Genomic DNA, 12876 nt, shown 5'->3' on the forward strand with positions numbered 1-12876 from the left:
TTGCAGGCAAATGGATGGAACTAGAAAAAAAATCATCCTGAGTGAGGTAACCCAAACCCAGAAAGACAGTCATGGTATGTACTCACTCATAAGTGGATTCTAGATATAAAATAAAGAACAATCAGACCACAACCCATAGAACCATGGAGGTTACATATATAGCATGGAGGTCCCTAGGACGACTGTGGCTTATAATAAATGTCAGTTTTACTCAATTATTGAAAAAAAAATAGCCAAATGAATGGAAACACATGAACTATGAACCAAAGGCTGAGGGGCCCCAGCTGGTTCAGGCCCTCTGAATAGGTGAGACCGTTGATTGGCTGGATCTGTTTGGGAGGCAACTAGGCAGTGGGACCAAGTCCTGTGCTCATTGCATGAGTTGGCTGTTTGAAACCTGGAGCTTATGCAGGGATGCTTGGCTCAGTCTGGGAGGAGGGGACTGGACCTGCCTGGACTGAGTCTACCAGGTTGATCTCAGTCCTCAGGGGAGACTTTGCCCTGGAGGAGGTGGGAATGGGGGGTGGGCTGAGGGTAAGGGGAGGGTGTAGGAGGGGGGAGAACAGGGGAACCCATGGCTGATATGTAGAACTGAATGGTATTGTAAAATAACATAAAAGGAAAAAAAAGAATATAAGCTTGCAAAAAGTATCCAAGGTAGTCTTAAGACATGTAGTAATAAGCTTGTAAGATGCTAGTTGTAAATGTAAGTTTAAATAAGAAATAAGATGGAATGAATATAAGAAGTATATAAGACGTAATAAGAAATATATTTGCTAAAGTAGTTCTAAAGTTTCCTTAAAGAGTATAAATAAGTAGATGTTAATGTTATATGTGAGTTTGAAAAAATGTGTAAATGTTGAGTGTGAGTTTATGCTTAAGCACATGTTATATGTGAGTTTGTGAAAGTGTAAATATTGTGTGTGAATCTATGCTTAATGTATATGGTAAAAGAACCTGAGACACAGAAGGAAGTGTCCTAGTAGACTGCAAAGTAGTCAGTCTGAGCGGTTTTCAAAAGTTCCAGAAGCTGCTAAGAAGCTAAGAATGGCGGATGCCAGAACCAGCACAACAAGGAATCCGCAGCTGAGATCCGTGGAAAATCAATGCAACACAGAAAAACCTGAGCTAACAGCAAAAACGGTGCAGTTTAAAATATTACTATAACTAAAAAGGTCTCTGGCTTGAGAATAAGTTGCAGAGATGCTTGTTTGAACTAAAATTGATAACTGCAAAAAGTTTTGGTTGTAAAATGTCTTTTCATATTTGGAAGTGAAAGTCTGATACCAGAATTTACTTTTCTGAACTTTTTGAACTTAAAATGAGATGAAACTACAGAAAGATTTTGGTTATGAATTTCTTCATATTTGGAAGGCTAGTACCAGAATTTATCATTTCAATTTGAGGACTTAAGAAATGAAATGAACAATAGAGAATTCATTGCAATGGGACAATTTTGAGTTTATTTATAGTAATGACCTAGGAACTGTTTGCTGGAATTGGATTAAAAATGGAACTGTTGGGGCTGGAGAGATGGCTCAGCGGTTAAGAGCACTGGCTGTTCTTCCAAAGGTCCTGTCCTGAGTTCAATTCCCAGCACCCACATGGTGGCTCACAACCATCTGTAATGAGATCTGGTGCCCTCTTCTGGCCTGCAGGGACACATGCAAGCAGAACACACTGTGTACATAATAAATAAATAAATCTTAAAAAAAAAAAATGGAACTGTTTAAATGAAGAAATTTATTTCTACCTAAAATCAAGATGCAGTTTTGTGTATGCATATATGCTTTATTAATTGATGATTCATGAATTGTTTTGTGGAACTGTTTATGTAAAAATGGAATTACTTATGGAACTGGTTTTGTGTTACAAATGGAACTGTTTAAACAGAAGTTTGGGTTTTATAACTAGGCTTGAGATTTTGCTAAAAAAATTATAACGAAAAGGGAGAGTTAATATTCCTTAGTCTACTTAATTTAAAAAATATTTCCTTTGAGTGTATTAATGTCATGTTTTGTTAGTAAGAAATGCAAATGGGGTATACTAAGAGACTACTTTTAAAGTGTAAAGAGTTTTATTAAGAAGCTGCTTTTGGATGTTTTGCTAAAAGTTTTCAAAGTGTTAATGATTAGATTGAAAATATTACTTTTCAATATGGGTTTGTAGGAATTGTATAAGTTTGGGTTTTTTCTAACTAGGTTTGAGATTGTTTTAAAAAATTATAAAGAAAAGGAGGAGTTATGAGTGAATTAAGGTTGAATGTATGTTTTCAGAAATTATGTTTAACTTATTGATATTAATGCACCCTGGTTTTGTGGTTAAGGAAATATTTAAGTTTGATGTGAATACATCAGTTTTTCCTATGTTCTGTTAGCAAGAAAATTTCAAATGATTAAGAGTTAAAGTTGTAAGACGGAGAAAATTGTTAACTATATATAGCACCATATATGCTAATTCAAATGGTTTTGTTAAGAGTTTGCTTTGTGTTGTAAGAGTGGGAGAATTGTGACTGTGTAGCAATATTTATGTTAACCTGTTAATGGTAATGATGAAGCTAAGGGATTCTTTAAGTTTGTAGTCGCCTCAAGAGTTTTTGTTTTAGAAAGGGCTTGAGGCAGCTAAGACTGCTGTAGTCACCTTGGACCTAATTCAAAAAAGAAATGCCATCTATATCATCCTCTACTCCCATATTGGGAGGTGTAACAGCTATTGAGATTGCTGTAGGCCATTAATAATTAGTTATTTTTTATATATTAAGAAAGGGGGACCTGTGGGAGCCTGTTTTCGGGTTCCTCGTGGCTTTACCCAGCATGTCCGCATAGAGGATGATTAGGCCTGAGTGCAGGTGTCTGAGATGGTCTGCACTTGACTGTGCTGGGGGGGGGGAGGTCTTTTGCTCCACCCCTTGGTGTCTCTATAAAAACCCTGGGGCAGAGACAGTCAGGGCCCATTGGAAAAGGTTCCAGGCCCTCTCGAGACTGTTCTGTATTTTGTTTCTCTCCGCAAGATTCTCCGCAATAAATCCTTCTAGCTAATATTTCCTGCTGCTCACACTGAAGAAAACTCTGGGGAGCTGTGGGGTTGGTGGGTAAACGTCCCACACCAGCTCTAATTTCTCTTAATAGCACACAGGAAAGCATCCATTTGGGCCTTTCCTGGGAGGATGAATAGGCAGCATTCACCCTTTGGGCACTCAAAGCCTGACTTTACAGAATTTCCAAGAAGAGTTGCTCTGAGCTATTCCTTTGATGACAGGACTCAGGCTTCTGAGGGGACACACAGAATGAACTCATGGGTGTAGAACTTACTGTTCTGCGACAGCCATGTTGGGTGGCAGAGAGGTGAGCCCGTTGCCTGTGAGGAGCAGCACACGGAGATGCGGCAGAATCCCCAGATCACAGATGGCCTCCTCGGTCAGGCTGTTGAAGGAAAGGTCCAGGAACTGCCATGCAAAACAAAAGAAGGGACAGGAGAAGCAATGTGTGACAAAGAGGCCCAAACACAAGGGGAGCTGGCTATGCCCCCTCCTCACTTCCTGGAAACCGCATCACTTGTGGGAGTCAGGCTCATGCTCTTTCATCTCTGTCTCCCTGTGGTGCTGCTCAGACTCCTCCCTGCCCCTTGCCAATCCCACCAGTCACCCTCTTTATGTCCCTACTAGAAGGATGTCCTTCTCTGGGCATGGGAATTTTAGCCCAAGAAAGCCATCTCAAAGCTGCTTCCTTATAAAATATTCCCCAAACCTCAGCCAGGTGAGCTATCTCCCTCGTCTGGCTTTGTAAGCCGTGTCTAAACTACCCCAGGATACTTGTCCAACTCTGCAGGTTCTTGAGATAGCTGGAGATGTACAAGAAACAGGAGTGCCATGTACTCTGTCTGGCACACAGTGGAGGAGTGGATGGGATCGTAAGGCCCTTTGAGGTCAGAGGCCAAGTCACGGCAGTACTGCAGCCTTATGAGCACAGGCCCTGACATAAAGCAGATACACCACCCCCATCCTGAAGGCTTATTTTGTCCTTGCCCTCTGGGAGCTCCCAGCTTTCTTGGGCTGCAAGCTATCACTGTCCATCTGTTAATAAGGATGCTGCCGGGCTCCGAGAAGCTGCTTTTGTGTGGTCGGTGGTTAACAGAGACCCACAACTGATCCAGTGCGGAGACTAAGCGGCTGTGGAGTGCTTGGCCTTAACGGGACACCTGCATCCTCTCCTTCAAGGCCCAGGGACCACCGCAGAGGAGGGGTAGCAAGGGTTTAAGAGGCTGGAGAGGAATGTTGTAAAACTGTCGTCTGGGTGTGGCGTGCCTGGTGCACGCATGACCTCACTGCAGCTGTGGTGACCATCAACAATTCATCGTGGAAGGAGAAAGGGCTCATGGGGCCCGCCCCCCTCGGAAGGACTACTGGTAGTTAATAACGGCAGGGGAAGGGTGTCACTTCCTTCTGTGGTGATAAGTTGTCCGTGTTCTGGTAAATAACCTCCCACCTACGCTCATGCAGGCAGCCCAGAGGGTCACACACAGGTCATAAAGGCAGAAGGGGGTCTTGGGAAGACGGGTTTCAGCAGGAGAGGAAGAGGGATGAAACAGGTACTAGGTGGAGAGGATTAAAATTCATTATATACATTCAGGAAACTGCCAGAAGATAGCAACTAAGTCAATTTAAAAGAGAAAGAAGTGATACCACTAGGATAGACGTCTAGACACACCCCACAAGCCACAAAGGCAGCAACGGCCAGGTCTGCCAGAATGCCAGCACAGGCTCCCCACAGCGGCAGCATCTGAGCCACCCTCAGACAAGACTGCTAAAGGCAAAGAGTGCTGGAGTGAGAGGCACAGGTCGGAAGCAGGAGCCATCTTGCTGGTTCCGAGAACTGTAAAAGGTCTGGGTGTCAGTGAAGCTTATGCTATAGGAGAGGATGGATAAGACTGGCCAGGACGTGAAAAGTTCCAAGCACCAACAGGAAAGAGAGCACTTAAGGTGCACAGAACAGAGCCATCTCACTTGGCTGGAACAAGGAGAGAGGAAGGCCTGGAAATAGGTTCTGAAAAGCACACGTGAAGACAGGAAGTCCTTGTCTCTAATACTCACGTGTGGACTGCCAAGACATAATGGATTTTATCTGCCTCCTTTGTGTCTCTCATGGTTCCTCCATCCCATTCCTCATACAGCAGCCAGAACACATTTTCTAAAATACAGCTCTGACCACAACATGCTCCAGCTTAAAACTCCATGATCCTATAAGACAGTTTCAGCTCCTTAGCAAGTACAAGACACTCCGAGGTCTGGCCGGAGCCCCTTCTTCAGGCTCACACAGCACTACCCACCCCCAACTCTCACTCTCCATCCCATCCACATTTGAACCGGTTCACCAGTATTCAAGCTCAGGAGTCAGCAAACCACAGCCAACCAGCCAAATCCAGCCTGATGCTCGTTTGTGGCCAATGAGCTAAGAATGATCTTTACACTTAAAAATAAAAACAAGGGGCCAGGTCAGGTGGTGCACGCCTTTAATCCCAGTGCTCGGGAAGCAGAAGCAGGCAGATCTATGTGAGTTGAGGCCAGCCTGGGCTACAGAGTAAATTTAGGAGAGCTAGGATTACACAGACACACCCTGTCTCAGATAGATAGACAGATAGATAGATAGATAGATAGATAGATAGATAGATAGATAGATAGATAGATAGATAGATAGATAGATAGATAGAAATGAAAGAGAGAGAGAGAAAGAGAGAGAGAGTGCTCCATATGGCAATTATGAGAAATTCACATTTAAACATCATGCTTGTTTGCCCCCATTCTGTCTACAGTTCTTTCCTTCTACAGAGGCATGGATGACTTGTTATGACAGTCCTAGTTATTATGAAGAGATGGACCCAAAGTTTAACATACTTAATTTCTTGTCTTTTACAGAAAAAAAAAAAACAACAAAACTGTGGACCCCTATTCTACTGCGTTGGCTATTTAATGTTGGATCCAGATTTGCTTTCCATGAGGGTAGCTCAAGAAATAAATATTTGTAGCATCATAGTTCACAGAATTTTAGAGCCAGCCCAGATTTTACAAAGGGGGAAACTTCAACCTCAAGCCAAGGTGCCAGCAAAGGGCTGGCAGGAAAGACTAGAGTAAAGCTTCCGGCTGCTGGGGCAGAGGTCCTGCTGGACAGTTTTCAGATTTGTAAACAGGGAATCAAATCATGACAAAGTTAAGTTCTCCAGAACTGACTATGGAGGAATGAATTCTACTCTGGGCTGCTCCCCTCGGGACAGGCTCGCTGACAACCAAGGACAGAGACTCTTGGCCTGGCTGCTGTATCAGCTGAGTCACATTGAGTTTTATTACACATTAAAGTATTCATTACTGTGAGATGCAAATTCAGGATATTTGACATGTTTATCTTTTTTCCTAAGGAGCCCTTGCAAATCACAGAGAGACAAGAACAAATGACTGGTCCAGAGATTTCCTTTTCTCATTTATATTCTGCATCCTAAAATGAGTCTGTTTTCTTTTGTTGACAAATTCTTTTGACTAATACCGGGTCTGAAGGATAAATAATCTTCATCAGATGCAATCAAAGTATAAAGTAGGGCACGTACAAAATCAATCATGGTGAACATTAGATCCCAAGCTAGCCATTCAGAGCCAAAGCCTGTGATCACATCCCCCTGGATGGCTCCTGGCACTTTGGAGTGTTTGGGATATCTGGAAGGAGGAAGACAGGATTTATGGCCCAATATGCAATTCTCAGGAGTTCAGTGACTGTTCTCCATGTCATGTCCCAAGTCAGAGCAAGTCGACTCAAAACCATGAGAAAGGTCAGCATTGCATTCAGCACAGGATGTTTTCAGAATGTGAGGAGACACTGTCTGTCTTGGGAAGATGCCCATTATGTTAAAGTGTTTCCAAACTCTGGCGTATAAAGGCCATCAACTCCTTGAAAAAGTCAGTCTCTCTGAGACAAGTTAAGTGAGGCATACATGAAGCATGACTGACCTCTGATGTTTGCAGATTTTAGCTACCAAAGCTTACAGCATGCAGATATGCTGCTAAGGCATGGATGGAAATGCTTTCCTGTAAGGCCAGCATGAAGGGTGGGTTCATTACTCAGGGAGAGAGTGAGCCTGGCCAGGTGGCTGAGTCCTTCTTCTGGCACTGTTCTCTAGTCCATGTCTACAGTGACTCTCAATTAGTGACAAGAACTTCATTCCCCCGTAAAAAGTGGCCTCTAGTCTGTCAAAGTCACAAGTGGTAATAAAGTGTAAAGATATGCAAACCAAATTTTCTATCCCAAGGTTCTGAGGATAATTAGAGATGTGCATGTGCCTAGAATATACTATTGAGTTCACAGGAGCCCCATTTTGTCTGTCCTCATCTCTAGGTCTATAGAATAGATGTATAGCCTATATTACCCCACTGGACCAACCTAGGTTACTGAGGTCAGGTGTGTTTTGGCATTGGTTCACAATGTCTCTGTCTTACTGCTCCTGGCTCTTAACCCACAGCTCTTCAAACACCTAAGGAGATACATCTCCTATGAAACTCCTCCTCCTATGATACTAATACTATTACCGCCGCCGCCACCGCCGCCGCCACCGCCGCCGCCACCGCCGCCGCCACCACCACAACCACCACCCTCTCCAGAGGCCATCCGTGAAGAGTCTAGCAGTGAAAGCCTGGAGAACCCTTCCCCAAAGTTACAATCTTGAAGACTCCTATACTAATTCCTTACAGACTAACAGGTAGGATCAAAAACTCCCTACCTCCAACTTACTTCCAATGTCTTGAAGTCTCCATATTTCACATAAATCATCTTGATGCTGTTGAATGCAAGCTCCAGTTCCTTTAGGGCTGGAAATGTGTGAAAAGCATCTACATGGGAACAGAAAGAGAATCTTGAGCTTGTATAGGTGTACAGAGAAAGATGCTAATAATGACCATTCACTGAGCTTCCACAGGGGGACGGGTGAGTGCTATGGACGACGCTTTATGTATCACTTTATGCATCAGTCCTCTAAATCTCTAACCATAGGGCTAGAAAGATGGCTTGGGGGTTAAGAGGATTGACTGCTCTTGCAGAGGACCAGAGTGCAGTTCCCAGCACCCACACTGCTGTTACTCCAACTGCCTGTTACTCCAGCTCCAGTGGTTCCAATGGCCTCTCTCTCCTGTCCTCTATGGGTACCTGCATTCATGTACACACACACACACACACACACACACACACACACACACACACACACCACTTTTAGAAAATTTTAAATCTCTAACCACATTCACTAATGGGAATTATGATTTTCATTCTGTGGCTGAGGAAATGGAGGCCCAGGCAGACAAAGTTACATGTTAGAAACAGGATTGCTAGTAAGTGGGAAAACTGAGGATGGAATGTAGTAAGTCTGTTCCAATGCAAAGCCCATTTAAAAATTATCTCTGTTCTTGCTTCTTTTTTCTTCCCAGGCCCTTGTGCATGCCAGGCAGACTTTCTACCATTGAGCCACATTCCTAGATACTGATTAGGGATGTCAACATGCTCACCCCCAAAGAGTCAAACATCACAGGGGAAAAAAGTTCCTTTAATCCCAACATTTAGTGTCAACTGTTTAAAATTCCTTGTATATACCTCATATTTTTCTCATGTATGTATTGAAATACAATCTTCTTTTTACAAACATGGAATACATGCTGTATTGTGGCTTTTCTCCTTTAGCAGTATGACTTGAAGATTATTCCATGCTAAAACAAACAGATTGGTCCAATATCTTAGCTACCTTCTGGTATAGACATGCCGTAATTTAACCCTTTTCCTACTGGTAGCATTTAGGCTATGTGGGTAAGGGGTAATCAAACACCCCCTCTTGCGTGATAACTGGATCTCAGATTTTCTTTCTAGTCCTGTTTCCCTGGAAACCTGAAGCACATGCTATGGTAACTGTGTTCCTAGGCAACTATTGCTTGTGGTAAAAATGATTGCAGACCGGTAAATTGTGTCTGGGCCAGGAGAAAGTATAAATTATAAACATCCGAACGGGATGCTTTTCTGTAAGTGGTGACTCCTATAATCAGGCATGTCCTTCATGGGAATGCTACAAGCTACAGACCTAGGGAATGTCACAAGGGACATTGGTTCCTGTGGTTGATGAGATTTCCCAGCAAGGGTGATTCCTGCGTTTACCCAGTGAGTTTCTGTCCTACACCTGGGGTGATACTTGGCTAGTGGGCAGCCCTGTTAGACGGCCAGCCATGGGGACTCCACTGAAGAACTTCCGAAGCTGTGCAACTGACATGTAGTGTAGAACCACTTAGAACCTTCTAAGTGACCCTGGTGTACCGTGTGGCCTATAGAAGGCTTGTGAGTCAGAATGCTCAGTAAGGCCTAATGAGAGACTGTCCAGAGGGAATTTCCTTGGGTAAGTCTCTCTCTCTCTGTACAACAGATTCCTAGAAATGGAACTACAAAAAGCAGTGACTATTTCAATTTTTTTTTTTTTTTTGTTTTTTTGTTTTTCGAGACAGGGTTTCTCTGTGTAGCTTTGCGCCTTTCCTGGAACTCACTTGGTAGTCCAGGCTGGCCTCGAACTCACAGAGATCCGAGTGCTGGGATTAAAGGCGTGCCCCACCACCGCCCGGCTGACTATTTCAATTTTTAAGAGATGTATTTATGTATGTGTTTGTTTGTTTAGTGTACGTATGTGTGCCTGTGTGACTTCATGTGCACCAAGTGTGTGCAGGAGCCCGTGGAGGTTAGAGGAGGGCACTGGATTCCCTGGAACTAGGTGGCTGTGAGGTGTCATGTGGGGGCTGGAAACTGAACCTGGGTCCTTTTCAGGAGCAGCAAATGCTCTTAACAGCTGGGCCAGCTCTCCAGGCCTGTTTTAAACTTTAAGAGATACTACCAAATTACCTCCATGGTGTCACATCGACTTCTTATATTTTACTTTCACTGAGAGTACCCACCTCCACACCAGTGCTGGCTCTTAATCCGTCTTTTTCATACCTGTCAATATCTGACGGGCATAAAATAGTATCCTGGTGTTGTTTCCCTTATTAGTGGGGCTGATCATCTTTTCACGTGCCTTTTGGCCTGTTTATACCAAGCCATCTCCCAGCAGACCACACTTCCTTCTAAGGCAGGGATCTCATCGGATGGATGCCTCTTTAGAAGCTCCCATCCAACTCACTGAGACAACCCGAGTTCTTCTCATTGTCCCGCCCTTCCAGGACTGTTTCTGAGTATTTCCTTTGATTCACCCCTTTTGTGAGTCCCACCTCTTCCCAAATCACTCTCTCAATCACCCTCACTCTGCCTGTCTCAAGCATCATCTCCTCTCCCATGGAAAACTGAAATGATCCCTCTCATCTCCTGGCCTCCATTTTTCTCTCTCAGAATCCACCCCTTCTCACTGAGCTTCCCTGTTTAAAAGCCTTCCCCAGTATAAGCCTCTGTGTGCTTACTTGGGGGATTCGAGTGGGAGAGATTTGTCCCTCTACTGTTTGGAGGATTAAGTTCAACTCCCCAAGTACTCCACGATCCCAAAGTCCTGCCAATGTGTCTAGCCTTAGGCCTCCCCATTCATCCCCTGTCAGCAATCTTCCTGACAAGGCAGTACACAGCTGCCCCTCAAACCAAAACACCTTTACTAATTCCTGAGTCAATTTTTTTAAAATTACATTGTGTGTGTGTGTGTGTGTGTGTGTGTGTGTGTGTGTGTGTGTGTGTGTGTGTGTCCGAGGACAACTTTTCGGGAGATGGTTCTCATCTACCACGTGAGTCCCAGGGAATAAATTCAGGTCACTGACCTTGGCAGCAGGTGCTTTAACCCCCTCAGCCATCTTGCCAGCCCAGCTTATTTATCTCAGCTCAGGTGTTCTTTTCTTACATCTTCCTGACTCACTCACTGGTCTGGGTTAAAGTCCCCCTTGTATGCTTACACAGTGTTTCCTGACGTCCCTGTACCCTTGCTTATATGTGCCCTGCTTTTGGTCTGAGTCTGAGCCCATCTCTCCTAGCAAAGCATAAGCTGTCCAGAGCAGGAATTAGGCATGCTTCTTTCTAAAGGCCACACATCCTGACACCAGCAGGGGTCACTGTAGATTTGCTGAATTACCAAGAGGCTTTCTCTCTGGCAGGAGCACATGCAGGTTTAAATGCCTCTCTCCCTGGAGTCTGCAAGCTGGCCTGCAAGGTTGAAGGACAGGAGCATCAGCTCACAGAGACGCATGCTCCAGGGACAGCCCAGGCCCAGAGTGCAGACCTGAGCGCTCTCCAGGGCCCTTACTCTCCTGTACTCTACAAGAGACAAAAGGCCCATGACAGTTGGACGGACAGACAAATCCTATCGCAAGTGATATTCCAGCCAGGAGGACAGTTTCCAAGAAGAGGAAGCTCACCTAGAGGCAGCAGGTTTTCAGAGGCGTTGATATAAATCACAGAAGTAAAATGTTTGAAGTCCTTTTCCTTTGCCTGTCAGGATTCCAGGAAAACACAGGATTAGTTCCCTGCCCAGGAGCCCTGCAGGAACACCAGAGCAACTGTCGAGAGGACAAACGCCCAAAGGACTAAGAGATATTCTTAGTTTAAGAGCAGCCTTGTGGGGGAGAGCTGTGAGGGCTTTTCTGTTCATTTTGTACTACCCTGAAGTACTCCAAATATATGGAAAAGCACCGTGAGTGATCTTTGAAACATGACCCAGTTTTAACAGATCTGAGTCTGAACTGTTTCAGCTTCAAAGACTTATGACCTCTATCATCATGCCCTCTATATGTCTGTCTCCTCCCCAAATCTCACACCTCATCCCTGTTCTTGATTTTTAGGTGTATTACATACACACATGTTTATGCCCATTAACTATACATAGGGTTATTTACATGTTTTAAAACTTTATATTCATGCAGTCTTATGGTACAATATGCCTTTTTACTCAATAGTATGATTTTGAGATTTATGTGATATATATATATATATATATATATATATATATATATATATATATCTTTGGAGATTAATCTGTGTTGATACACAAGGGTCCAGTTCATCCATTTGAATTCCTTGCTTGACTCTATGACAAACTGTCCTTTTCTAGTGGGTGCACATTTAATCTGTTTCAAAATTTCCATAATTATAAACACTGGTGCCATATACATTCTTGTACATTCCTCATCATAAGAGTTTCTTTACTCCTACCAGATGGTAAGCTCCTGTGATGGGAACTCCATACACTCTACTCAAATTCCCTAGCCAATTCACACCATGTTCTATGCCCCAGGCTCAAGAACAGATTCCTAAGGTGAGTTTTGCTAATTCATACAAATACCAAATTTATAGCAACGTTGGTGTGAATATTATTTCTGCCCAGTGAGCCCTTGTCTGCCCGCTTCCCCTCTCTTTCTACGTAACAGTGTCCAGGGACTGTGGGGGTGCCATACACAAACCAGAGCATCCGGGTAGCCCCCTCACATCTGGCTCTGTCACATCTTCGCTGCTGGCCTCACCTTGGAGAACTTCATGCCGCTCACATTGATAGTGCAAAGGTCTGATGGCTTTCTTGCACAGTGGTGCTTCAGCTGGAACACAGGACAGAGTTGGTCCCCAAGGTCCCAACAGAATGTAATGTTAGGCTATTTCTGCTGAGTGTTTTCTCAGTGGGAACTCTCATAGAACTTGCCATTTGTTTGCATGTGCATTCATTCATTCATTCATCGAGTATTAACTGAGTACCACCTTTGGGCCACAACTGACTATATTAACAAACTCATGTTTAATCCTAACTGAACCCCTCTATTGTAAATAGTGTTTCTTATTACTTATTAGCTGTGCTGAAGGGTTTAGCTCTCTCTTTCAGTATTACTTTAAAGGGTTTACTTCCCCTCTTCAATGAGGC

General features: G+C 43.9%; 1 protein-coding gene across 1 annotated transcript in view; it reads right to left on the reverse strand.

Annotated features, from left to right (window-relative positions):
- Xrra1 (X-ray radiation resistance associated 1) overlaps positions 1–12876 on the reverse strand; it is a 71705-nt gene that overhangs the window by 39786 nt on the left and 19043 nt on the right. Inside the window, exons 5-8 of the mRNA XM_028877515.2 lie at positions 12488–12559; positions 11387–11459; positions 7770–7867; positions 3312–3445 (exon numbers count right to left, since the gene is read on the reverse strand). Of these exons, the coding sequence (XP_028733348.1) occupies positions 3312–3445; positions 7770–7867; positions 11387–11459; positions 12488–12559 (377 nt within the window). The remainder of the gene's footprint in view (positions 1–3311; positions 3446–7769; positions 7868–11386; positions 11460–12487; positions 12560–12876) is intronic.

This window comes from Peromyscus leucopus, chromosome 1 (assembly GCF_004664715.2).
Source record: "Peromyscus leucopus breed LL Stock chromosome 1, UCI_PerLeu_2.1, whole genome shotgun sequence".
NCBI lineage: Eukaryota > Metazoa > Chordata > Mammalia > Rodentia > Cricetidae > Peromyscus > Peromyscus leucopus.